General features: G+C 34.9%; 3 protein-coding genes across 5 annotated transcripts; 1 reads left to right on the top strand and 2 right to left on the bottom strand.

Annotated features, from left to right (window-relative positions):
* Nucleotides 1-3,084, top strand: LOC111006800 (ras guanine nucleotide exchange factor Q-like protein). The gene is made up of 3 exons (XM_022278872.2): nt 1-437; nt 1,463-1,722; nt 1,806-3,084. Exons 2-3 carry the CDS (start codon nt 1,465-1,467, stop codon nt 2,421-2,423), a joined length of 876 nt encoding a protein of 291 aa, XP_022134564.1. The 5' UTR covers nt 1-437; nt 1,463-1,464; the 3' UTR covers nt 2,424-3,084.
* A 1,655-nt stretch (nt 3,085-4,739) lies between these two features.
* Nucleotides 4,740-6,870, bottom strand: LOC111006978 (putative glucose-6-phosphate 1-epimerase). The gene is made up of 8 exons (XM_022279101.2): nt 6,614-6,870; nt 6,144-6,218; nt 5,977-6,033; nt 5,730-5,884; nt 5,512-5,652; nt 5,331-5,433; nt 5,149-5,248; nt 4,740-5,041 (listed from the first exon to the last, which is right to left on the bottom strand). Exons 1-8 carry the CDS (start codon nt 6,809-6,811, stop codon nt 4,827-4,829), a joined length of 1,044 nt encoding a protein of 347 aa, XP_022134793.1. The 5' UTR covers nt 6,812-6,870; the 3' UTR covers nt 4,740-4,826.
* A 1,669-nt stretch (nt 6,871-8,539) lies between these two features.
* Nucleotides 8,540-19,111, bottom strand: LOC111007125 (villin-4). Of its 3 annotated transcripts, none has more exons than XR_002600966.2 (24): nt 18,259-18,702; nt 16,472-16,558; nt 16,115-16,214; nt 15,566-15,634; nt 15,182-15,418; nt 14,908-15,085; nt 14,620-14,752; nt 14,221-14,383; nt 13,991-14,138; nt 13,734-13,834; nt 12,712-12,867; nt 12,384-12,452; nt 12,214-12,282; nt 11,951-12,088; nt 11,728-11,856; nt 11,232-11,379; nt 11,100-11,110; nt 10,744-10,884; nt 10,431-10,556; nt 10,252-10,317; nt 9,590-9,920; nt 9,305-9,507; nt 9,012-9,199; nt 8,540-8,933 (listed from the first exon to the last, which is right to left on the bottom strand). XR_002600966.2 is itself a non-coding variant. In XM_022279338.2 (24 exons), the coding sequence occupies exons 3-24, from the start codon at nt 16,525-16,527 to the stop codon at nt 9,086-9,088; spliced, it is 2,886 nt and encodes a 961-aa protein (XP_022135030.1). In that variant the 5' UTR covers nt 16,528-16,558; nt 18,259-18,511; nt 18,778-19,111; the 3' UTR covers nt 8,540-9,085. The 3 variants fall into 3 exon arrangements, 2 of the variants coding, with proteins under 2 accessions (XP_022135030.1, XP_022135031.1); XM_022279338.2 differs by adding an exon at nt 18,778-19,111 and having other exon boundaries at nt 8,540-9,199; nt 18,259-18,511; XM_022279339.2 differs by lacking the exon at nt 18,259-18,702 and adding an exon at nt 18,778-19,111 and having other exon boundaries at nt 8,540-9,199.
* Between the last annotated feature and the right edge of the window lie 1,955 nt (nt 19,112-21,066).

Here is a 21,066-nt window from a genome sequence, read left to right as displayed (position 1 = left end):
ACAATACAATTCAAGTACAGCCTGATAGGCAAATACAATATTTATACCTCTTTTTTTTTCTCTCTCTCTCTCTCTCTCTATCCATCTTTAAAATAAACAAAGAAACAAATAAGAACACATTCCAAACCAGCTTTATTATTGCCTCCCTCATTCACAGCCTGTCAAGCCTGAATTATTATTAACAGCAGAGGATTTTTATGATTTTTGTAGTCTGAGAGGTGTTTGCTTTATTGTTTCTTCCTCAAAGTAAGGCAAACGAAGGAGTGGGTTTTGTTTTATTCTTACAAAGGAGGAGTTTGATTAATTGAGGCATATTCACGAGGGAATTGGGCACTGAATTTGGTTTTTTGATCAGCAAAGTTTTGGCATGAGGAAGGCTGAAGATGTTCAATGACTCTCGTAACAAACATTCAACATCCTGGCTCTTTCTGTATCAGGTCATGCCCACTTCAACTCTCATCATTTCTTCATATTTTCTTCTCTTTTCTTGGGTTTTTTACTTTTGCTGCAGAGTTTTTGATGATGGTTTTGTTTGATTCTTTCTGGGCTTTGAGAGACTTTCAAATGCTGCCCAAAACTTCTCCTTCACATCAGTGGTTTTATGCACAAACTCTGAACTCAAAGCAATTTCCCAATAGCAGTGCTTAGGATTGTACTTGAGTCTCCAATTCCAAGACAGAATAATCTCTCTCTCTCTCTCTCTCTCTCTCTCTCTCTCTCTCTCTCTCTCTCTCTCTCTCTCTCTCTCTCTCTCTCTATGAATGTTTTCTGTTTTCTTTCTCTTAACCTTTCTGAGAAATTCACCAAATGGGTATAAAATGTTTGATCTCATGGGAAGGACAATATGAAGGGCTAATAAGAAACAGGAGGAAGTGGACAGGTTTTTGTGCCACCAGATGCCAATTTTCTTCTGCATTGTCTCTTAACTGATTGATTTTGCCTTTTCCCAGATCAAGAAACCAAAACTTCCCTGAAAATTATTTATATCTACTTTCTTCTACACTAGCCAGCCTAGGCTATACATGAACATAGCTTTTGGGACCACCCAAATTGATCATACTATCAAGAAGCAAAGTCTCTGATGTAAAGAATTTGTTTCTGTTTAGATTGGCTTATAATTTGACTTTTGGCTCCACTATAAGTAGATCTCCTCTCTCTCTCTTCTCTTTGCTATCTAAAGGAGCATAAGATTGGAATATTGAACTCATGACTCCTTGATGCATGCCTAAATTTTGCATTAGACACTACAAATTGGTCAACTAGACTCTGTCTCCTTCTACATCTCAGTGGCTGTACACAAATTCACACCCACCCCACTTGTGGAAAGAGAGAGAGAGAGAGAGGGGGGAAAAACTTGTGCTTAATTGTCAAATATGACTTTTTGTCCAAAATTTCTTTGTGGGTTTCAAGAATGTTATTGTCAAAAGTGTGGCTAACATTTTTGACACCCATTTGGTTTCAGGCATGGGAACAAGACTTGAACCCACTTTCAATCCTCTAGCCACCTCTGCCCACAGCAGCAACACATTATTCACAGTTCAAAGAGTGAATGAGTGGCACCATTTCCAGGACTCAACAAGGCTTCCCCCCAAGCTCCACACACCTGCCGCCATGGCTGGACTTGACAAGTTTCAAGAATCAGTGAACAAGATGCTGCACAAAGGAGAAGTGGACTCCATTAGAAACACAATGCAGGTCCATGAAGATGTCTTCAAGAATCAGGTAACAGGAGAAACAAACGTCCTTCAAATTGAGTTTCTCAAATAGATTGCAAACCCAATTCTTAAGGAGTGGCTGTTTTGCAGGTGAAGGAACTCCATCGGCTGTACAGTGTTCAGAAGATGCTGATGGAAGAGCTGAGGAGAGAGAGCAAGCAAAACTCACAATGGGGTCCAATGGCAAGTTCAGGAACTAATCATTTGCAGTTCAACAACCGCGAAAATTCGACATTACAGAGCGCTGGAGGGGGGCTGATTTTCAATCTTCAAAGCTTGAGAGATGATCCAAGCAGTAGAGAGAGGAGTGGAAGCTGTTCTGGAGACAACATGAGAGTGTCAAGAGGGTTTGATCTTGAAAGGCCTGCTGCAGCAGAGGATCAAGACATGTCGACCGGAGTTAGCACCGTCGACGAAGACCAAGCCGGGCCGAGCACGCCGATCGTCGGAAAGAGCAGCAAGATGAGCATAGAAGACGGTGATGTTGAGCTAACACTAAGCATTGGTGGTGGTGTCAGCAAGAAGAGATCAAACTCTCATTCCCCTCTTACTCAAAAGGAGGGAGAGATGGATTCATCTTTGTCATTCAAATCAGAAAGAGGAGAAGAATGCAGTGACCCAACCACACCCATGAGCAGCTCCAGTGCAACATGTGATCAGGAAACAAAACGGCCACATTGGCTTTTCCAAAGTCTAAAGCTCAAGTAGAAGATCACAACCCTTTTGCATCCATTATTCCAAAAACAGAACACAGGTTCACTTCACATTAATTAACACATTTTCACCAATTGAGATTCTTCTTCTAATATTAGTTTGCACTTCACTCCAATAAAATGGGATGTTTGAGATGCCCAGTTCCAAGAGCATGCATATATGTTGCTGTAAATAGGCTGTCCTGTTTTACTCCAATTCATCTACATTTGTAAGTTGATCAAGTAGTGTTTGCATAGGAAAACAGAGCAAAATTACAAGAACCCATCTGGAAAAAAAAGGCTAATAATAAGATTATGAAGTCAAACAAGTGAATTATGTGTTCTAACATCAGAGAAGAATAGAGGAAAAAGGTGATGATGAGGACAAGTGAAGGCAAGGCAGCTGGTTTGTTTTTAGAATAAAAAGGGACAGAGGGAAGCATCCAATTGGAAGCAATGAAAGCAACAAACAGTGGCAGTGGCAGTGGCATCTACAGATGCTAATCAAGTGGGACAAACAGAACACAAATTGTTTCAACGTTGGAGTTGATGCTGTTCAAAGTTCTTCTTTTATACAATCTTATTTGTTTGCTTTCAAACTCTGTACCCCTTTTATCTGTGTTATCAGCTTTACTGCCCAATGTGAAATGAGACTACTGAAGTTTTGTCGGTGCTGAGATCATTTTGCAAACGCCAGCAAAAGACAAACCATTTCTCATTCTCTACGAAATGAGGTATGGAACGGAGTCACTGCGAAGAAGTTCTGAAAGTTACGAAGAAAACCTCGAACCCGTATTAGTCATGGATTGAGAACGGGAATTGAATTCTATTAGACTCGAATAGGCTATGAACTAGATCATAATCATTCTCAAACAATCTATAAGAAGTGATTCTATTTTCTTCATCATGTTCAAGTAAAAACCAAAGGTCTTGACCAACCGATCTGGCAAAAAAAACTCAAAAGACAAAGAAGAACGGTGAAAGTAGATAGGTCCTCGCCCGTCATGATTTAAGTATTTTTCGATCCCGAACCAAACAAAAGCAGCTGAAGAAAAAAGTGGTTAAAGTTAATGTGATCACTACTAAACGTGCGTGCTCCTCCGTACGCAACCCATTTTGTCTTGTGGGATGTCATTGTCCTTTCCCACCCTATTGCCTTCAATTTTCAACTCTAACCACTTTATTAATTAACTCCATAATCTTTTTATTTTTTCTTTATTTTTCCTATTTTTAAATTTTAAGCTTATGAAAATTATTCATACCTGATAATGGTTGATATATATTTTTAGTTCAAACAAAATATGGGGTGGAAGATGGAGATTCAAATCTTTTTTTAACTTTAAGAATTATTAATTACTTAACCAATTGAGCTAGCCACTTATAATACTTTCTTTGCTTAGTTTTTTACCTTTCCAAATTTCTAAGTTCGAAAAAGAAAAAAAAGTTTTAATTTAATACTTTTTACTTGGCTGACATGGCAACAAAAAAAAAGAATCTTTTTTTTAGAACGTAAATAAATCCTAAAGCTAACTTCTATCTCTGTTTGGAGAAAAAGAAGTGTTTTGCAAAATCTAAAAAACTAACTTGTCATTCAATTATATATTCTGTCTTTATGTGCTTTCCTAAAGGCTAAAACTACTGCAAAAGAGTAAAAATCTAGAAAATCCTAAACCTCGATTGTTCATGGTACCTTTCTCTCGAAAGGTGAATAAATCTCCGAACGAGTCGTTTATTTATAAAAAATTGGAGCGATTTCATATTGGAGGAATGAATTATTTTATCATTTGTACAATTATATTATTTCAAAATCAAGAGTTGACATTAGTAAAATTACTCATTTAAGTTTATATTTTTATTTGAAACCTTTTTTTTCGAATATCGTTTTATAAACTGAAATGAGTAATTTTACGAATTTCACTCCATAAAAAATGATTCAAAGAAATAAAATTAAAATAAATTAATACAACTATTATGATGAGTAAAATAAATGGTTTTAAAATTAATAATAAGTTAGAGGTTGGTCGGTGGATGAGAGAGAAGTTAACCAACTTTAATTATAGAATTTAAAAGACATTAAAAATTAAATTTTCTTGTTTGGATGTTAATTATGATAAATGAAAAAAAAAATATATATATATATAACATTTTACTGTTATGGGGTTATAATAATTGAAAATTTTTGGACTAAAAAACTTGATTTTAATTTGATATTGTTTCGAGTAAAATTAACATTATAAGAAAAAAGAAATGATTTCAAAATCATTTAATTGCATGCAATAAATAATTAAGGAGTAGGACACAAAATTATATTGAGAATTCATTTATTGACAAACTAAAAACAAAGTATGGAATACAGATTCCCTACTCACTAGATTGAACATTTAAAGGAAAGAAGGTTTTAGTTTTGGGTTAATAATGGTCAGCCGCCAAGGAGAGCTATCTGAGGGTCGAGTTGGCCGCTACAGTAGCTAGAAGGAACGAAGTTAAGCTCCATTCTTCCTTTCCACTCTTCTCCAGGTTTCAGTGTGATGAAATTCTCAATGGCAGCGGCTCCCACACACACCATTCTCTTGTAATCTTGGTTCCCAAGGTCTTCTATAGCCTTTGCCTTTTTGTCCCACGGATTCCACACAACTATTATATACGTATACGACATTATTTATTATTATATTATATAGTTTCTACTGCGTAACACATTAAATAAATAAATAAATCTTTCAAGTGTGTGCGCGCTTGCTTACTCGCATCCAAAAGCCCATCTTTCCGCAGTTCAATGGTTTTCTTTCTCTCGTGATCCAAAATTGCTATCTTTGTCGGGGTCAGTATATACACCTTGTCCACCTAATTAAAAGGGAGTTTGAAAACAAAATAGATCTAAACTTAATTAATTAAAGTAATAATGGTATGGAAGTTTTTGGGTGACCTCGGATTCAAAAGTTATGGCATCGGCTTGTTCAGTAATACGCTCTTTGTCCCGCAAGTGGTCAAGATAGTTGAGCGTCTCCACTCCTTCCACGCGCACTTCACTGCATGCCCACAACAAATTAGCTAGAGAGCGCAATAAAACCAAAAGGCATTTTAACAAACCCCAAACCCTAATTAACCTTATGTCCGAAACAAACAAGTAGGGATGATAAGCAAATGTAAACGAAAACGATTTCCCATCTGGTCTTATGTTTCTGATTCTCGACGTCAATCGCAGTTCCCCTTCGTACCCCAGAGCAACCCTATGCCGAAATTCATATCTGATGATACGCAAAACAAAGAATAATTAAGATCGATGAATTAATTTATTTATTTATTTATTTATGTAACTGCTTACTTGTGAGGCCAAGTCCAGCGATCTTGTTCGTCGGTAATCAAGTCGATGAAAGAGCTGCAGGGGGCGGCGGTGGGGAGCGGAGGTGGATCCGTATCGATCCTCCAGAATCTGGTCCTCACAAATCCATGCCGCTCGATCATACCATTGTTGAGAAACTGAAGCGATGTGAGTTTTCTCCTTCACCGGCCAAAACCCTAAACCACACAATTTTGATTCATTTTGACGAACAATGGGAAATTACACCTACTTGAGGAAAGCAAATCGGAATTCCCCCGCGCATTGGCTTCGGAGGCGCGAACACAGCCTGCAATTGCATTATTGTTCCGAAATTATAATTTCAAATCCAACCGCGAAGAACTCTCAATTTCAAAATAAATAAATAATTTAAAATTAATTGCGGGAATAATTAATCACCTTTGTGCTCACAAAAAGCAACTCCTCTCCCAATTTGTTCTTCCACGACATCACCTGAGCTCCGTACAAATACACCTAGCCAAAACGGTAATCAAAATTTACTCAAATACACACATGTACTAATACTATTTCTTTTAAACTTGTTCTTAATTAATTACGAACTAAAAAAATTCTGTATATATGTTATTATATCAAGAATATGCTATTTGGATTGCAAACTAATTGATAATATGATCATACATAATTAATTAATGGCCTAGAATATTCTTTTCACTCAAGAAATGCAAAAAGGAAAAACAAATATACGTACTACGTTTTTATATTTATTGGTCGAAATTCAAGATTTGGAGTTTACAGTCAAGTCGAGTGATCCTATTCAATATTCTTCAAGGCGATAGCAGCATGAGAAATGAAGATGCGTAAAATTCAATCAATTATATTTTAGTTCGGTTTCTTGTGGGAGACGGTACCTCAGCGGAACTGCGACGGGGGCCGCGGAGAACCACCTTCTCGAGGCCATTATTGCCCGTCGTATATTCGACGCTGCCTATAGGAGACGCTGCTGCAACAACCGGCGCCGCAGCGCCAGCGGCTTTAGAGGAAGAACTCGCCGGAGAAGAAGACGACGACGCCGAAGACAATGCAGCGGCAGCTTTATCAGGCCTCATCTATCTATTTCCTAAACCGCTTCTTGATTTTGCAATTTCTTCAGCACTTCTTGTACACAGTTTCGTCCAATCGATCTCTCCAGTACCTTTGATTTGATTTGCTTTGGATTTTGATTTTCTGTTGTGAATAATCCAAATGTGTTTGTGTAAGCAATCTGTTTTCTCGCGGATCTTGTTCTTGACTATATATAGGGTTTTGCCCGGTTCAAGAGCTATAACCTCTGCGCGCAACGGATTAGTGGCCGCTCCAACTGATCAACTTATCCACGTTAACTGAACTCATATCGTTCATCATTACGATCATCTTGTTAGTTTAATAACCATTTCTCTCTTCATTTTTTAACTTAAAAATTCAGATTTAGTCTTAGTGAGAATTCATTTTTAACAACTTTACAGTTTACACTTAATAAATATTTTTTTTTTTTAGTACCACAAAAACAAATGTAGGGATCATAATTGATCTTTCGACTCCTCGAAACTTTTATCTTGTTATTTCTAGCTTAGGGTAAAATAATTGGTTTATATTATGTTTTTTTTCTTTTTAGTCGTTCATAAATATATTTTTTTTAAATTAGTTCATAAAAGATGGATGGGAATTTAAACCTGAGTTCTTTTTTTAGGATAATAATGGTCTTATTTAGTGGTAGTATTTTTTTCTAATTAGAAATTGTGAAGAAAAAAAAAAGAAAAAAAAGCCACTAAGGCTACTGGCTACGCTTTCTAGGGAATTTTTTAACATTATAATTTTCAAAATTAGTTTTTGGACTATTATAATTAACTTCCAGACTTATTTTAAAAATAATACTAGTATATTATTACCATTTTCAAAAAAAAATAATAATAATTTAACTAATTACACATTTAAATGTATATTACCATACGCCTTCTTTCGCTCCTTCTTCTCCCTCTTCAGTCTTCAATTCGTCTCTCGCTCCCATCGATTCTTTTTAAATTGGTATGTTTTAAAATTTGGTTATATTTTTTTAGTTAGATCAAGTGTAAATTAAAGTTTGTTGTTTAAAAAAAATATATATTGGAGGACTAGTTCATATGAGGCATGGAGGATTTATAAAAAAAAAAAAAAAAACATTTTGTTATTTATATACCGTTAAATTAAAAAAAATATATATTGTGGCGGCATATATGTCTATGGAAGATAAGGACTACGAATTTTAGAACCATTGTTTTTAAAATAAGTTCGTAGGTTATGATATTTTAAAAATTAATTATTAATATTAAAAATAAAAAAATTTCAAACCGAGCCTAGTTCGCACCTATTTCTTCTGACTAAGTGGCCATGAGTTCGAATCCCTACCCTCACATGTTGTATAAAAAAATAATAATAATAATATTAAAAAAAATTTACAGTTTCCACAATCTTTTATACAATGCATATTTGTTACACTATTAATTGTATTCTTTTTATAATTAAAAACTCGCAGGTTGAAAATGTGCTTGACACCATTTTAAATTTTGTACCGTTAGAGATTTATATATAAACTTAATATTGTCATCAATTTGTTTTTTGAAAAAACTAAACGTTTCAAGGAATAATTTTTATATGTTTGAATTAAAATAAGTGTTTTAAGTATTAATAAAATTTATATTTTTAGTTAAGCATAACTCAGTAAATAAAGGCATCTAACTTTTATATATATATATATATATATATAACCCATACAAATTGACAGCAAAGTACAATCAACAAAATAATAATAAACCAATAAATAAAATAAAAAAATCACACTTTTTTATTTAAAAAATAAACAAAAATGAGAGGGCTGGTTTTTACAATGCTGTACATAGTTCCATCCTCAATCATTAACCAATAAAACTAAAAGTATACTGCTTTTGCAAGCCTGCTAATTAAACCCTATCTCTTTTTTTCTTTAACAAAAAGGAAAAAAACCAATTAAAAAGAATTAGATAACCACAAAAAAAAAAAAACGAACCAAAACTGCTCACATCAAACCAATTTTGAAAGAATATAGCACACAACTAACTCAACTGCTAAAAAAGCTACACATTCAAACCCCAACTACGAACAGCTCTGAGTTTGTTTGGGAGCAGAAACAGCTTAAAATGCACTGACGCTATCCATTATGAACTCTGAGTTGCACAGCTGCGGAACATCGAATTTTTACCCCCATCAATCAATATTAGTATAACGACTTATAGAAGAACGCTGAAGAAAACGAACCGTTACGACATCGCTACCGGCAACCAAAACTCGAAGACGAGCAATCAAAGGCATTGTTAGCAAGGACTGGAGATCTAGAACAAATGCAGGGCCATTTTGAGTTTGTTCTGCTTCCATTTTGGTAGCTTATGGAAAGCATCTTTTGCCATTCCGAACTTCTCCCTGAACTCCGACGATGACAGGTATGCCTGTAAACGTTTCAAATTCCGCACGTCAGAACTCAACACGACATTGGTTAAAGGTGTTGCTAGTTTTCATCAAATGGTTTAACTGGTGATTGATTGATCAATTACCTCTCGCTTTGTTATGTCGATGTCTGGAGCTGGATTGCTTGATAATGTTGTAAGGGATTCGTATGGATGTATTGTTAGGCCTTCCTCATCTTCAGCTTCACCCTCTTTCACATCTTCTTCTATGGTGAGAGATTCTAATCTGTTGCTCATCGAGTTCTCCTTGTTGTCCGACTCCGGTTTTGGCTTGGAGGCATCTAGGCTCCCTTGAGAAACACAAGAAAATCGATTCGATTAAATTAGAAGATCATAATGGTTGTAGACAAATCGTGGTGAAACTTAGATTACCCCTTAAAGAGCGAGGTATAATAGCTTCTCGGGCGGGTGGTGGCTGTTCAAAACTCGCACTAAGAGCTGCTATGGCAGCATTTTTAGAAGCCAGCCTTGATGAATCAGGAGTAACAGATTTCGGGTATAACCTTCTAACCATCGGTGGAGGGGTAGATAGATTTCTAGCATTCGGGTTCTCAAAGTTTGCAGCTAATGCATTGAACGCTGGCGATCTTCCTCTCACGCGAACTCGATCAGGACTGAACGACACACTCCTCGAGCGCTGTGATTTTTCCGGCACACTACTGGACCTCCCTCCATACATTACCGGAGTTCTCCGCTTCGGTTTCTGATTACAAGTTATGTGGCCATTAGAAAAGGAAGGAAAAAAAAAAAAAAAAAAGAATGGCTAACTACACATAGTAACAATTTCAAACTAATAGTAGTTGATATGCCTTCTCAAATATCCTTTTAAGATGAGAAACTAGGTAGAGAGAGTTCATTTAAGGACCTCTTATTCTAATACTGTGTCGTGTCATTTATAACTAATCCCAAAAGCTTAAGCCAGTTCGATAAAGGTTGTTCTATTCATTTCACTTATTCTAAAAATCTTGTTGAGAGCAGTAGTTAGATCTGAAAAGTAATAGTAAAAAAAAATGGGACAACCAAAAATGACTCACATCTACAGTAGGAGTACCGCCATTTCTGACTAATGCAAGCTTTCTCTGGAATGAATTTCCGTGCATCTGTATTCAAATTATTAAAAGAAACAGAGAAAGGAAAACCAAATAAAATAAACAATCAGAATATTCGCAGAGTTTAGTAATTAATCAGTACTTAATTAGCATAAAATCCTTACTGCAGATTTTGCAGAGTCCCACGAAAAGAAACGGGTGAAAAAGGGAGGCTCGTTTCCTTCCATGACAATATATATTGGAGCTTCACGTGATAACTTTTCGAGAAGAAAATCAATCTCAAGAAATTTCTGTCGACAGTTTGGAAAAAAACCAAAATAAGATGTGACCAGAAAACCACCAGTAGAAGACATTGTAGCACATAAGAGTTAATGATTGACTCGAAAATTTTAATGAGGATTCAATAGCCTGACAATTGGTCGAAAAAAGATGTCGAGTGCGAAAAATAGTTCTCATAATTTACAACTAGAAACGTACCTCGCCAATATTTAAAGCATGTACTTTAGTCTTGGGGTCAACCTGTTGACCAACCCAAACAAAGATCTCGGAGTGACAACTAAGAATGTCGATATCTTCTGTCATCAGATCATCTTGGCCAAAGTTGTATATCTCAGCAACCTGCGATAACATAAATTTTAGAGAAGATTTTGGAAAAAGGCATTGACCATTGACTATATGTAATAAGACTTGTTTACAGCACAGAACACAGGAACTTTGATGCATTGCTTCTTTTTCAAATAGGGAAATAAGAACACCAGTTTAAGTTTCAAAACAGATTTTAATGATACATGTTTCTCAGAGAAGATTGCAAGAACTAAATAAGAAGGGAATACCTTCAAATCTTCTGCAAGACGCCACCATTTCCGCAGCGAAATCAATGCCAAGAACAAAGTTAGACTTGTAAATGAAAGATGATACTAACAAAAGACTAGTACATCTTAAAATCGAAATACAATTATCCACACCTTTAGCAAAAGTGCAAGAAAACAGGTGTGGATCGCTCTCATTATTCCGTGAAATTTTCTGGCTGGGGTATTCCACTTTTCCTCCTAACAAACCCCAAAAGTGTTCAGATTCTGCACCTTCCTTGTGCGGCCTGGATTGACAGTTTGGCTGCAGAAAATTGGGAATCATATGAGAAGAAATTTCCAGAGATGGCCTTCAGATGTACTATGAAACAAGAGTGGAAAAGATAACAAACTTTCAAAGTAATGAATGGTTGACAAAAATTCTATGTTCAATTGAATTGATCATCAACTTTTTATCCAGAAGCATTTTCATTTTACATAGGGAGACCATCTCCACAAAATCCCTTAATTAACAACATATGATTTACATATTCTAATGGCAGCTGGATTCATAATGGGCACATCACTGACAAGTAACAAGTAATTCAATGATTCTTATCATAGGAACTCAACCATCTATAATGTTGTGTTCATAAGGACATATAACTATCACCTTTATCACATCCAGAAATCTTTCAAGAAGTTCCTGGTCATCTGAGGTGGTAAGACTTCCACACCAAGTAAAAACAGTAGAGCCACTATGTAAAATGTAACAATAAGAGGAATTCAAAGAGGATCCGACCTGATGGAACAAAAGAAGAAAAAATAGCAACACGTAAATTATCTTGAAATATGCATGGGTGAAATTGCAAGACCATGAGACAAGAGCAAAGTACTGCTTCGACTTGAATTGCTTGCATATTATCAGGGCCAGAGCCCTGGATTCGAAACAATGCGACGCCGTCTTCTACATTTGTCACATCTGGAATTTCATTCTCTGTAATGTAGTTTTTGTATCCATCACTCAACCCACCCTGCAAAATTTGTATCTATTAACTTCAGGGAATAATTCAACATACAAATCTTTTGTAGCATCTCAAGAAGCAAGCATGTAATATAGTATAATTATAGGCATTTACATTCAGTTACCTACACATACCTTATAAACGATAAAGCTTTGAAAGATTGAATAGAACTGGATTGGTTCATATCCTTCATAAATACGAGCCTAGAAATGCAGAACAAAGATGATACCTCAATAAGAGACATCAAAGGATTTAGAGTAAATATGTTTTTTATTAAGCAGAAAATATAAATCGTGGAAGCTACCTGGACTGGCAGGAACTTCAGTGATTCCACCATCTTCCTTGCCATTGATAAAGCAGATGTTCTTTCTTCCTATTTGAAAAGGAAATGCACTTATAAATAAAACCCAGACATGCCACAAAAAATAATGTAGATTACAAAATTTCCTATGGAAAATGTTACCTTTAACAGCTTTCCAATGATAATATTCAAATATTTTGAGGATTCAAACGCGTAAATTAAACGTAACATTACTATTCCTAGTTTTATCTGGTCCGTTTTTATTAGTTCACACAAGGGTATTGAGGAGGTGATTGTAAATAAGGAATTGGGGATGGAAAAAGTTGAGTACCTCAACACTCTGTTTCCCAAACCAAGTTCCGATAAGGAACTCCTCCCTGTCTTCTCCCGGGTATGAATATTGGAAGATATAGCAATCTCCAGTGTAAAATTTTGACTGATCAGAGACGGGAAGTAAAAGCTTTTCCTGACCACTGACACGCCAAACCTGTAAAATTAGGAAGTTGTCATCATTGGTAAATCATTTATGCAGATTATTATGAATAGACTATAGAAGAGCCTTCTTATGGAGTTATGACTTACGTGGCAAGAACAAAATCGAAGGATTTTCAAAGAAAAAAAGCTTTCTGATCCTTTTTATGACACTATAGTTCTCTTGGTTATACTTGGTGTAAATGTTCTCCAATTTTCCATTAAATAAAACTATATCCAATTGGAGTTATGAGTTATGAGTTTTTCTTCTCTCATATCGGATTGGAGAAGTTTTTTGTAACTCCTTTGGATTGGGTTCTCCCTTCTGCAATTTCATGATATCAATGACATTGTTTCTCATTAAATAAAAATATAGAAATTTCTACTTATTTCATGTTGAAGCACATCGTAATGCATAACGAAAACGGATGAACCTTTTTTTTAAGTGCTAACGAGTAGGGGTGGGGGATTCAAACTCATGACCCCTTGGTCAGAGACAAATATCAATTAACGCTAAGCTAAGCTGGCAAAAATGGATAAACTTTTAAAGTCATATCCCCTTCCCATTAATCAAAAATTTCTGGTTAGTTTCCAATGACCTTCCCAAGCCATCCAGTCATCATGTGTGCCTTTGTACATTCAAACTGATTGAAAAGCAAATATTCACTTCTTTCATACATCCCATTATCTGTTCTTCTTATGCCATATACTTATTTATTGTGGCATCATTGCATATTGGTTCATTGAACCTTATGGAGAAGAGAAAAAAATGTCAAATATTTTCTAGAATTAGATTCCCCAGAGAAAAGTCTGAAAGTAGGCAACTGCAGAAACTTGTCTTAAAAAAGAAGAGCCAATTGTAGATAGTTTTAGAAACTTCACCTGTAGATTTCCTGTACAATCAATGTAAGGTTGAGGTTCCTCTTTTACAGGTTCAGCTTTCAAAAGACCCTTCACATTAACTCCTTGGCGTTTTAAAAGTGCTAAAAGATAACAACAGAAAAAAACATTAGAACGTCACAATAGAAAGAGAAGTGTCAACATTACAATGAAAAAAACAGGGGTGAAATGAACCCAAAAGGAAAACCACAAGATATGCTAAAAGAACTATGAATCAGAGAATTTCTTCAATAACTAACCTGCAACCTTGCCTCTACCATCCTCTGACACAGCTACAGCAGCTGTTTCAGGCCATGAATCAAACTTTGCTCGGAATATTATTGGTTCAAAGCCTTCAATCACACGCATTATATGCGATTGTGGACGATCAGGACCACTAACTAACTCCTATTAACAACAAGGAGATGTATTAAAATCTCTGTCTTCGAATGAACTTACACCAATCAACTAGGGAGGTCTAGGGAATTACTTCTGCAGCTCTGCTTGCACTTTTCCTTTCATCAAGAGAGGTAGCTCTTCCCATCCATATAAAAACTTCTGTCCCGCAATCAATAATGTAACATTTATTTGTCTCTAACAGCTCTCTAGTTAAAGAATCAGCTTCAACAGGTTCTGTATTACCCTTCACAACACTTCAAAGACATACATACTACTATCAGAACTAGATCGCTAATTAGTTGATTAGTTCTACAAATTAAAACACTAAGATAAGCAAGAATTATGAAACTTGGAAGCAGATATAATTACATTTCACCAAAATTTATTTATTACTTTCAAGGGATAAATGAAAATTTAGCAAGAAACTAGTGACAAGATAAAGTCATGATCTCTCATGAGAATTCAAAAACCCAAATGGGCAACATATTACCACAGTAGTTTAGTTGGATGTGAATCAACCGTCTTATCACCATCACTGGCAACTTTCCTTGGAAGTGGAGCGAAACCACCAAATAAACCCCAAAATTCCCCAGTTTCAACATCTGCCATCAATTTGCCATCCTCTGTATGACAAAAGACATGACTGGACTATTAGTGGTATAAAACTATAGAAACTATTAGCTTTCAAACACAGGAAATTAAACTTCTTATTTAAAATTTTTTATTTATGGAAGGAAAAAAAAAAAGAAGTAGGACTACTAGACTTCCATTTACTTACCAATGGTGGCTATCTCACATTTTCCATCATGATAGGTATCTTTGATGTATTGAACTACTTCCAATGCTTTGGCCCTCTCTTGAATGGATGAGTTGGAACCATTAAATTGGAATATTTTAGACTTGGTATCAAGAATGAAAATATCATCATGGTTGAGTGAAGATCGAGCAAAAGCAACCTGCCACCAGAGTAAACAACTTAACAAACCAAAAAAACAAAAAAGAAAAGGTGAAGCTAATGCCCAATCAGCTTGCATATCTGATGTTAGACTTGCCTCTTTAACATGAACAACACGTTTTCCTTTGCAAACATACAACCGAATCTGGTGTTCATCAGCCTCTACATGTTTAAACCCAGATGAAGCACCACCTTCTTGCGGTATTATGCATGGTTTGAAATATGATAAGAACTTTTCTGTCTCGTGACCTTGCACTTCCCGGTACTGAACAGCACGTCCTCCAAGAGCTGCATCCAATTCTACGGTTTTGATGGCTGCAACACCGGCTTCATCCTAAATTGACAGGTCTTAAAATTTAAATTTGAAAACCAAAACATAACTACCAGACAAGAACTGAATGATTAGGTCTTTAAATTGTGACATTTTCTGATTTTCTTATAAAAAAAAATTAAAATAGGAAGAAGAATGATCGAAGCTTACCTGAGTGGTATCCTTACCAAGCCAATAATGAATATCATGCCGTAAAGCACCACTTTTTAAGGATGAGGTCTGCAAAGAATAAATAATACACATAAATCGCTAAAGATACCTAGAATGGTTTGTTATCTCTTCTTTTAGTGCTGCGGTCATAGCAGGTTGCAGTTGCTTCATCAAAATGATTGCAATTCCTCATAAGATAGAACACAGAGGGATAATATATATTCTCTTCCCTTCATCCTTTTAGCATATTATCTTTATCAAATTAGATGCACTCTCAGAAAGATCATGTGACAACTAATTGAAAAACTAAAGACCAAATAAAGATATGAGAAGTTAACATTTTGACATTTTCATAAAGGAAGCACATCTACTGCATCAGATACAGAAAGATTGGGTACTGCCATATTTAGCATAAAATTATCTTCTACAATATGTTAGATTAAGAATACCTATTAAAATAAAACGTTCAGTATCAAGACAAATCTTGTCAAAGCACCAGGAAGATGAAATTAAAAAGAACATTTTAAAGACCAAACCAAAGCCACTTACCTTCAGGACTACATAGGAATCGCCTGTGAAAAATTTGCCGTGAGATGATTTTGGTACAAGAACAGGGCGGAAATTTTCGATGCGCCATACTTCAAGGCCACTATGTATTGTCAAGGAAAATAAAATAGATTTTTCCAAATCCAATGGTAATAAATTTTCTAATAAAGCAGTTCAAGAAATAGATTTTATTGATCATTGTTGGGAAATCTTTGTTAATTCTTTTAACCTTGTAAACTTGGTATGTAGACAATGTTATCAATTATCATAGGAAAACCTTTACCTTATAAACTTGGTTAATTAGAAAATAGAGACTATAAACCATAATAAACTTGCTGAAGTCACATTACATAAGGATACGCTTTCTGGCCAGCACCCTGAAAAGCTTGATCCAAATCTCTCATAGAGACAGCCATGTTAGACTCTCACCTCTGTTGTTACCTACCACTTTTGGACACATAAAGTCGGTGTGAGACAAGTTAGGAACCAAAAATAGAAATCTTATCACAAGTGACATTAATTCCAGAACTTTTGAGGTATAGTTTTCTCGGCGAGTCATAAAATTGGCATTAAAAAGTACAATCAATTCAACAATGATGAAAAGTATCTGAATTTTAAAAAAAAGAAGCAAAATGCAAGATACATTTTGAGGTCGCAAGGACTTACTCATGAGACAAGCAACGCTAGACCAATTTTAACATTCAATTTTCTACAACTATTGACTGAGATTGAAGATACAGAGAAAACCATCCCCAAAATGGTGATCAAGATTCGACCAAATTCCAACACGAGAATCTACTTGTCTCACTATAGAGAGACAAAATTATATTTCCAATTGGTGTAATCAGTAACCAAATCTATAATTTGAAATTAGCTACTGTGCTGCATCCCTAATATCTCTCCTCCACTCTATTGCTCTATCCCGGTATATACTCCCTCTTCATTCCTATTTCCTACCTCTAGTATCTTTCCAAATTGTAGTAAATGTCGTCTCAAATAAGAAAGCTCGTCTAATTTCCTTCCAACTAAACCTTTACACCTCATGCTTTCACAAAGATTTCTCCACTCTAGTGCTGGCAAGTCAGCATCTCACTTGGCTCCCAAAGGATTTGCTCTTCCTCTATATATTCTTGCAACCTATCTATCCTAATGAGTTAAACTTTTGCAGTATAGGCAAAAATTAAAATCTTTTCAGTTTTCCCTGTCCTTTCTCACAATTTCTCGTGTAACCAATATTTCTCCTACTTCTGAATGTAAGCATATATATTCTCGAGCACAATACCTTTTCAATAGTATGGTTCGGTTTAAATGATTTGATGCTCATAACAAGACATTACAATCAACCATTTCATTGATACGAGGGAAACCGTTGAAAGAATAAACAAAGTCTGAAAAAAGTTTTACCTCCTCAGCATATTAAGTCTCTTCATTATTTACCAAAATAATAAATGAAATATTCATTTTTTTAAACGAAAAACCTTTAATTGTTTTGGGGAAAATTCCCTAGACCAAACATGGCAATGACGCTTTTGACTTTTGACTATAATGCCCTATCAATACTGTAGTTAGAAGAAGTAGCCAAACTAATTTACAATCCAAAGAACCAGGTATCTCAAGCTCAACCTCACAAAACTTAAAGCTTGCGAAGCACAAAAGACATCGGAATGGATATATAATATAAATACATGAAATCAACAAAGACGTGACCATAAGAATCAAACAGTCAAAAGGTTGAAAACAAATTTGTAATATCCAAACAAATAAAGGGGAGCGTGCATATTCAATTTTCAATAGCACATGGAGAAATCTTCCCAGTGCCCGAATTTCAAAATTCAGAACCATGGAAGCTGAACGTGCTCTTTTGAATATGAATATCCGGTCAGTTATGCAGCCAGCAACTGGATAATTCCGTTACCTCAATCTCATATTTTACTGTTTATATGACTAGCATATTCCACGAACGCAATGGTACGAGGAACAGAGCAAGTGAATGGGAATATCTTGTTGGATTCAGAATAATGAAAGGTTGGTTAAGAAAATCCAATGACGAATATATTGGAAGAAAAACGATGAATAAACAAAGTTAATGCATAATATGGAGAAGAGGAAGATAAATAAGAGAGGAAAAAAGCCAAATATTGAAGTACCTGGTCGAACAGAACGCCAAGGATATGAATAAGAGGAAAAAATACAGGCACCCAGATCCAATCTTAGCTTGTAGAAGCTTATAGAATTTGTATAATCTTCACAACACAGAAGAGAGAACGGTCGAGAGAGGAAGAAGGTGAGGAGAAAAATAGGAAAGCGGGGCTGAAGAAGAAGAAGGAGAAATAATAGGAATAACAAATTCAGAGAGAGAATATGGAGGGAATGATTAAGGACAGGCGTGCTTATCACTAACTGCAACAAAGAAAAAAAAAATAAGCCACCCCACAATATAAACTAACAGCGATTAGCCCTTTTACCGGCAAAGCTACATTACTTTGGGGAATTTTGAGGAGATTTTCTGTTTTCTAATCAATGAGAAAAACGGAAGATTCCTTAATCTCATCCCAAAATTACAACAGTAAAGGGTGAAAATGGATGAAATGAACAGTGGGTAAGGGAAAAAAGGCACAGAAAATCGCCGAACGAAACGAATACACAACAAATACACAGATGGGTACCTGTAAATGCAATTGAAAAATGGGTGGCGTTTACTCTTTACAGTGAAACTCCTTGTTTCTTCGCAGATTATTCTATTCGTCGTGCATTTGAAATGGAAGACAGAATAAAGAAAGAAATTAAAGGATGAAAAGGGGTGAAATCGGTTGGTCAGGGGGTGGCAATTGACGAATGGGTAGGCGTAGGCTGACTTCCGCTCTGTGAGGAATGGCTGCAAAGAAAGAGAGAGAAAGGTCGGTCACCGTCCATTATTCAACCACAGCCAAAAAGCCTTTGGTGGGGCTTCATGATAGGAAGCAATTCTCTCTTTCCCTCTCCTGTACCATAGATTTCTCTCTCTCTCTCTAATTCCCCATTTCTTTGAATCGGTTTTGAAATCCTATTAGTCTAATTCGGCATGTTAATTCAATTTTCTTATGTTATGTTAAACGCTTGCCAGTACAGTTCCAGCACAAAAGTAATCACCTTTTTTCGGAAACTGTGGAAGATTCTGTTCAAAAATGGTAGGGATTATTCATTCTTGATTTTCCAACCGAGAGACTTGTCCCAACTCATCCTATTGTTCCTTGTTGATTGTTCAATCTTCAATGATAATAACGAAATGAGAAGAAATGTACCGTTTTCCAATAGTAAATTAGTTTTTTTCTCGTCTTCTTAACGTAAGAAAAATATTTTTTTTAGTCTATGATCTCAATGAATAAGTGGATATCGTTTGACCTTAAGCTATGTTAGACTATGTAAAAATAATAAGAATCGTAGCTTCAATCGTTATTTGAAACCTATCTAACAACATCTTGCAAATAAACATGTTCAATAGGAACATTCTCTTTATATTTTTAGAAAATAAGAATAAACTATATAACTGAGTATAATTCATCAATCTGAAGTATAGCTTGATTCGTTAAGCTTTATGTATGTTCAACTCTCTACCTCACTCGATGACGAACTGATAAAATAATTTGAACATATCATAAGTTCGAATCTACCATATCTATTGTTTTAAATAAAAAAAATAAACATTATGTTGTTATAATAATCCCCTACCCCGGTTTTAAGAATCCACACACTTATGGCTGGGCTCTAAAAAACCAACAGTAACAATAAAAAAATAAAAATTAAAAAAGACACCGAATATTTATTTTATAACATATTTTTTTAGTACAAAATGTGGAGGTGGGGGATCGAACTCAGCTTATTGATTGGAGATATATGTCAATTATTATTGAGCTTATTGATTGGAGATATATGTTAATTATTATTGAGCAATGCTCACTTTGATTTTATAACATATTTCATCATTAACTACAATGAATTCGATAAATAAAATATGGTCCAATTAACGTAACCACCTGCTTATAATTCAAGATCTTACGAAATCTACTGACAACCAAATAATGAGGTGGCACGATCAAATATGTGGGTGTTATAAGAAAAAATAAAGTTTTACACCATTATACATTAATCTACAATTTATCGTATATAGTAGACTATTTGAACTATCAAGTCTATCATGCCAAGCATAACTTAACTATTAAACGAATATATTTATTTTTTGCTAAAAGATCGCGAGTTCAAATCCACGTCACGATTTGTTATACTAAATAAACAAAAACAATGAATTGTATCAATTTTGCATGCATCATTAATATCGTTCTGATATTCATTTAAAATATGTTTGTTTTTATATTTTTTTTTCCGTATTTTTATTTTTCTCTAGTTGTCACAGATAAGTCATGTGAAACTACGTATTGGAAAAGCAACACAACCTCAATGGAAAATAAATTTAAAGATCAATGTTTAAAATAATATGCAGATGAAATTCATACTAATATTTATTTATTAAAATTGTGCACTGCAGTTTGTTTTCCCCCCTCACGTGATAAAAAATAATGAATAGACCTCAATAGTAAAAAGTAAAACAATGCATACTCCTGGAAAAATATGTCATATTTCTTTAGTCATCTTATGAATCATCAATTAAATTCATAGTTACGAATTAAACTACTAATTTGAAGTTCTACAATTAATATCCTACATAAAGTATATACAATCAATTAATTTGAATAATTGATACATATGACCCTGTAACAAAATCAAATTACCGATGAATTAAGCATATAAGTGGTTTTTGGAAGACAGTCTACAATATTATAAACAATAGAATTTATTACTGTAATTCTTTAATTATACAATGGCTGTGATTAAACTCATAGCAGTATATACACAAATTAATCAAACATTTTTTTTTATAAATATTTGCAGTGAAGTTGATATTTTGAACAAAAAGTTCC

This window comes from Momordica charantia (assembly GCF_013281855.1).
Source record: "Momordica charantia cultivar OHB3-1 chromosome 6 unlocalized genomic scaffold, Mcharantia_2.0 BLBB01000006.1, whole genome shotgun sequence".
NCBI classification, from domain to species: Eukaryota; Viridiplantae; Streptophyta; class Magnoliopsida; order Cucurbitales; family Cucurbitaceae; genus Momordica; species Momordica charantia.
This window is presented reverse-complemented; position numbering and strand designations above follow the sequence as displayed.